The 5,881-nt window shown below is 46.0% G+C and overlaps 1 protein-coding gene across 1 annotated transcript; it reads right to left on the bottom strand.

The window, feature by feature from the left end:
• Window positions 1–429: 429 nt before the first annotated feature.
• On the bottom strand, window positions 430–3,312 carry LOC124082485 (T-cell surface glycoprotein CD1c-like). Its single transcript, XM_046428885.1, has 6 exons — window positions 2,982–3,312; window positions 2,447–2,713; window positions 1,507–1,785; window positions 1,037–1,315; window positions 653–730; window positions 430–506 (listed from the first exon to the last, which is right to left on the bottom strand). The coding sequence occupies exons 1-6, from the start codon at window positions 3,040–3,042 to the stop codon at window positions 430–432; spliced, it is 1,041 nt and encodes a 346-aa protein (XP_046284841.1). The 5' UTR covers window positions 3,043–3,312.
• Between the last annotated feature and the right edge of the window lie 2,569 nt (window positions 3,313–5,881).

The raw sequence follows: 5,881 nt of genomic DNA, 5'->3' as shown, positions 1-5,881 counted from the left end.
CAGAAATAGCTGTGTAAGAAAAGCAGAGAAAAAAAAAAAACTACCAATATTACCAATTAGTCCTGACATGGATATGGTAATTTTTTTTTTGTTCCCTGTGTCTAGTTTTCCACTAAACACAACATGAGCATATATTATATGTAGGAAAGGTACCTTGGTCATGGTCATTACCCACAAGGAGCTTAAAAATAAAAAGGAGAAGAAAGATACGCGTGGCTGTGCTCAGGTAGGAAGTGAGGCCGGCACGCAGAAGAGTCCAGTCCAGGAACTTGCTCAGCTCAGAGGTGGGAGAGGCTGCTTCCCAATCCTGGGTCAAGGAAGTGGCATCAGGGCTTTGAAATTAAAGTGGGATATGGAAACAAGTGGCTGTCAGGCAGAAAGAGAAAGAACTCAAACGGAGCACACAAACAGTGGCATCGCTAGGTTTTCCTAAGCCCCTGGGTGGTCAGGCTCTTGTTGCAATGGGGAGACGTCGTGAGGCATCTCACAGGATATTCTGACATGAGCTACAAGAGAACAAATGGGAGAAACCATAGATAAACTGGAAATAGTGACTGAGGATAAGGTGGAGTTGTCCAGAGAGAGAAGCTGAGCGGTAACAGGGTAGAAGTGGGATGAAAAGAAGGAACATAGACTCACCATCACTTCTTACGCCCTAATACAGGGATGAGCAGAAGTATCACAGGTACTATCACTGCCAAGAGGACCAAGTTCACAGAAGTGTGGTGTCCTGTGGATATTAGAGACAGGGAAGGATGTTATCTTAAACCCACTGCTGATTCTCCTCCGCCCATTGATTTCCTGACTTTCCATGTGCCTTGGGTATGAGCCACATCAGTCATCCTGTTTCAGCCACTCTGTTTCCACCCCTATCCAGGGAAGGATTCTTCACTTGCCCGGAAATCTCTTGGCTGTATGTGTCCCTTACGTCTCACTCTTCCATGTCTTGAATTACTGGTGTTCATTTCTTCCTCACACCCCTCACCTACCTTACCAAAATGTCCACATGACCACCTACTCTACCTCCCAGTCTTACCCCAGTAGAGGATCATGTCCTGGCCTCCTAGACTGCTGTGCCTCACTCGACAAGACAGGCCAGATGCTTCCTCAGCTGCCACCTCCAGGATCACCCGAAGATACCACGTTCCATCGGCATTAGGAAGAATATCATCTTGCTTGGTGCCCACTTGCTCCTGCTCACCTCGCATCCACATAACCCAGATAGGTTTGGGGTAGAAACCAGAGACGTGACAAACCAGCAATAGTGGACCCGGCTCAATGGTGAGGCCACTGGACAGCCAGGCCTCTGGTCTCACTGCAGAAAGCACAAAGGGGATTCAGATGTGGGTGTTATGTACAGCCTAGGGACACATATCCACACCAATATGCACCATTATCTATTTTCTTCCCCAATGAAACTATCACCAAGTAACCCTTCTCCCTCTTGTCCCCTTCCTCGTCCTAAGTTCACATAGGGTGGCACTCAGAGGAAGGTGCAGAACTGACCTCTTCTTTGGAGCTCCCTCTTTCCCGCATCTAGGAGACCCAAGAGGAATCGAGGGCAGGTGTTTCTGGTGAGATTGTACACTATTTCCTTGATGCCTTCATAGCGATTAAGGAGATCACAGATTTTCTTGGCTCTACTCCCACCCTCTGGAGCTGGCACCCATGATATGTTTTGGAAGCTCAGGAAATCTGATCCTTCAAAAGCGGCCTGGAAGAAGCTTTCTGGGCTCTCTGGAGAGTGTAACTCACAGCCGGCACTTGCTTGTATTTCAAAGGGATCTGGGGGAAGGGTAAAATGAGAAAAAGTTTGAACGAAAAAACTAGAGCATTGAAATAATAATCTAAAGGCCTCATCAGCAAGTGTAGTAAAAAGGAAGGATGAGCCAAAGATATGTTCAGTTAGGAACTAGGGAGAGAAAAATGGCTGGGGATGGGAAAAGAGGAAAATATGAGATAAATAGATTAGCAGGAGATTGACCTTAGAAAAGTCTGGAGAAACGATAGGTGAGTCATCTAATATTGGCTAGAAGTGAGGGGGAATTTTTGTGAGGAAGATGGCAGTAGCATTTCACGATGCATGAAGTTGTCATAATCACTGTTGGACTATGAATGTAGATCTTTGAAGAAATCGGGGAAGAGATCATATTTTAAGGAAGTCAAGCACCAAATGGACAAAGGTGTGCCTCTGGATTGTGGGCCACAGAGGGAGATCATAGGCAGAAGATTTAAAAAAAATACAAGAAAAAATATTTTAAAATAATAAAAGTAAGAAATTTTAAAGAATCAATATTTAAAATAATCTCCTAAAAGATTTACTCATGCAGACTTTTATGGTGGAATGGGATAGTAGAAAATGGCCCTATTTAGATAGGACTAGAGAGTTTACCAGAAATAGAACAATCCTCTGAAGAATTCCCTTAGCTGTGTTGGATGAACTTACATTCGAAATGAAATTGACTGGCATGAGTTTGAATCTGCTGAGTTAATCCAATGAAGTATTCACGGAATAGCAGCTCCAGGAATACAAACTCCTTATTGCTGAAGTTGCCCTTGGACCAGGTGTGCAGGAATATTATTGTGCCTGATTCACTTTTCCAGCCGTGAATCTGCAACTCATCCAGCCAACCTGAGCCTTGATGCTTTGCCCAAGATTGGTTGGCGAAGGATGAGATCTGGATGAGATGGAATGAGATCTGTTCCTGGACCACTGGGGATGGAAGAATGTCATATAGTATAAGGCAAACATGAGTGCATAGCAGGACAGGGAGAAGATGGTAAGTGGTCCAGTTCCCAGAGAAAGAACCTTAGCCTTGACCTTCTCCATACACAGAGCAGCACGCCCTGTCACCATCCTCCAAAAGAATAAAAGGGATACTCAGATTGTAAGCGTATTGGTATTAGGGTCCATCTTGGGAAAGCCCACCATGCTCCACCTGGATCCCCCCGAGCTGGGCAGCTGGCAGAGAGGTTCTTACCATGTGCATTGTCACTGCCTGGGAGGAGAAGAGCCAACGATGGAAGGTACAGAAGCAGCATTTCGTCTGCAGGTGTTTCCTTCTCTCTCTCAGCAAGTCTTTGATGGCTGATGTCAACAAACCTCCCCTTCCATACCACTAGTCTGGCTTCCTCCTCTCACCCGTCATTTTCTGAACCAGTCACTGATGGCAGCAAAGAAAATTTAGACTTTGCCTCAATATTGAGTCTCCTACTCAATCTCTCATTTCCCCTCCTGCTCTGAGCTAAAGTTATGCCCTCTCTCTGTATTCCAGTGGTTCTCCTTTTCAGTAAGCCTCCATCATATTTCCTTCCTCAAATGCCCTTGGACAAAGTAGTGTGTGGCACCCAAGGGTCACCTCAGCTCTCTGAGTCTTGCATTCTATCTGTCACATAAAAAGAAGAAAGTGTATGGCTTCCTGCTTGTTTGAATGGGTCACAGTGTTTCCCATTTCTGCTCTGAGCTAGGCCTCATGCTCCCTCCTGTCCTCTTCTCAATACTCCCTGCTTCTCTGTCCCTTTTCATTGTCCTCCCAGTTTTCTCTTTCCCATTTCACCCTTTATTCCTCCACAATTCTCATTTCTTGATTTTCACTGGTTCTTTGATGAATTGGAGAAACTGTAGTTTCATGGCTCCTAGGACTTCCCCATGCACTCTCCATTTTTTTAAGAGATAAAATTGTAGCTTTTCAAAGTATAGAAGATCTGATTCATGAACTTTAACTCCAATTTCAAGTTCTTACCTCATGTGACTCTATCATCCTTCCTGCAGCCCTTCAGAGCAAGGAGCTCCATCTCATTGCAAATGGGCAGGTTCTCCATATGGCATTGACAGATTTCCTAGCATAGGTCAAGGTCATAGATGAAAGAGACTTTGGGGACTCAGGCATCAAATGAAGCTGGCTTCCCTTCACATCCTTTCTTTATATTTTCCCATCGAATACACAAAGGACACTTACTTATTTTACTTGCCACTCAATGTGTCCTTGCCATCCAGATACTAAAATGAGCTCTGAGTCATCACAGCCATGTGGTAGGTTGGACAATGGCATAGTTAAGTGATGGGACTCAAAGTGGCCAGTCGGTCTCTTCATCAAGTCACAGAGTGGAGTAGCAGATTTTGCTGGTCATCTGACAATGTAGTTGGCAGTTGTTTATGGTCATGACATGTGTACTCTGGGACTTGTATTGGAAATTTTTTTAAAAAAATTAAATAAAATATATTTTTAAAGGTAGATAAGACCATATAAGACTATAAATACATAAATAAGTCCTTCAATTGAGTTTAATCCATACATTCAGCCACCAAAAAGAGTTTCTCAATATATGATTAGTACCATCAATCACAGGCATGTGAACATACAGAGATTAACAATATAATTTGACATATCAAGGGACTTTAAACTACAGAAACACTTTTAAATCAAGAACTAAAATGTATAAAATTCATATATAGAATTCCTGAGACAAATCTGTTTTGAACAATATTTTCAAAAGAAGCATTTTGCCTGCCTAAACCGTCCATCATTTAAAATCCCGACGAACATCCTGCATTTCAACCTGGGGGCTAACTTCTGTGCAGTGTGTAATTGTGTTTGGGCAGGAGGCTACATGCATGGGGAGACCATGAAAATCCATGTTTAAGTTACATTTTGTGACCTAACCAAATTAATTTTTTTAAAAGGCAGTATCTGGCAATATTTGAGTTTATTCAAGTTATTATGAGAGGTATTTAATGATTTGTCAGTAATACTTACTGGTTTATGTGTGTGGACACATGAAAACAAAATCATTATGGAGAGGGGAAGATGGCGGCGAGGGGAGTGCATTGCCCCCGTGTGCTGCTTCACTGTGTGGGAGTATGACAAGTCAGGACGGCTAAAGGATATCTTGTTAGGAATTTCCAGCAATAGTGGGGTGCGCCGGAACCTGGAGGAAGGATTTCCATCGCATGAGGATCGGCTACGGGGACTCAAACGCGAGAGGTTTGTCGCACGGAGGGTAATACTGCTTATTCAGCAAATCGCCCCGCGGCTAGAGTCTGCAAGGCGCGCTGGGATAGAGACGCAGGGTTACAGCGCTGCAGTTTCTGTCAGCCGTGCAAGCACCGCACTCAGGGCTGAATTCTGGGTTCGAGACGGGGGAAGGAAGCGGTCCATCTCGGTTCTCCACACCGGTCAGACCACAGAGGAGGCCAGCAGCCACCATGTTGGTAAACTGACGTCACCACACCTGTTTTTGACTGACCGCAGCTCATTCAGCCATAGAACAGGTAATTTCAGGCTGCAATTCGCCTGCGGCTTGCAGACAGATTGCTAGGGTTCAGCGCCTGGGGGCTTCTTAAAATCTGATCTTATCGGAGTGAACACGGAGCGCGGGGCGGCCGAGTTCCGGCTCCCGGAACCGTCCCGGAACCGCCCTGGCTCAGGGCTGCGGAGCCCGCGGAGGCTGCTTCTTGGACCCTGCTCCTATCAGAGCATACACCAAGCACCAAGCGGCCGAATTCCGGCTCCCGGAACTGAGCCCGCGGGGGCTGCTTCTTGGAGCTTGCACTTATAGGAGCTTACACCGAGCACGGAGCGGCCGAGTTCCGGCTCCCGGAACTTCCCTGGACCGGGGCTAGGAGCCCGCGGAAACTGCGTCTCGGTCCGGGTCCTGCTGAGGGCAGGTCAGGACTCACCCATTGCTTGGGTTGCCTGGCAAGGGGAACGAAATGCTGCCATTCGCATAGGATACCAACATGGCAGAGATCTGATGTCAGCAGAAAGCGGTGGAGGAGAGATCTTCATCAATACCAGCGGTGACATAAGCAGTTGGTCTCCCGGTAAGGGGGGTGAGGCTCAGTCACCCGAGTCTCCTCAATTTGTCCTCGAGCCAGAGG

The sequence above is a fragment of the Marmota monax genome, unplaced genomic scaffold, assembly GCF_021218885.2.
Source record: "Marmota monax isolate L192 unplaced genomic scaffold, Marmota_monax_Labrador192_F-V1.1 WCK01_AAM20220418_F8-fsc00145, whole genome shotgun sequence".
NCBI classification, from domain to species: Eukaryota; Metazoa; Chordata; class Mammalia; order Rodentia; family Sciuridae; genus Marmota; species Marmota monax.
Note: the sequence above shows the minus strand (reverse complement) of the source record. Positions and strands in the feature narration are given on the sequence as shown.

Bases quoted from the DNA above. Each gene is read 5' to 3' on its own strand.
- LOC124082485 (XM_046428885.1), bottom strand. From the start codon at position 3,042: ATGCTGCTTCTGTACCTTCCATCGTTGGCTCTTCTCCTCCCAGGCAGT. The intron at 2,714-2,981 runs GTAAGAACCTCT...TTCCATCCCCAG, and splicing joins AGGCAGTGACAATGCACATG to TGGTCCAGGAACAGATCTCA. The intron at 1,786-2,446 runs GTAAGTTCATCC...CCCTTCCCCCAG, and splicing joins CAGTCAATTTCATTTCGAAT to ATCCCTTTGAAATACAAGCA.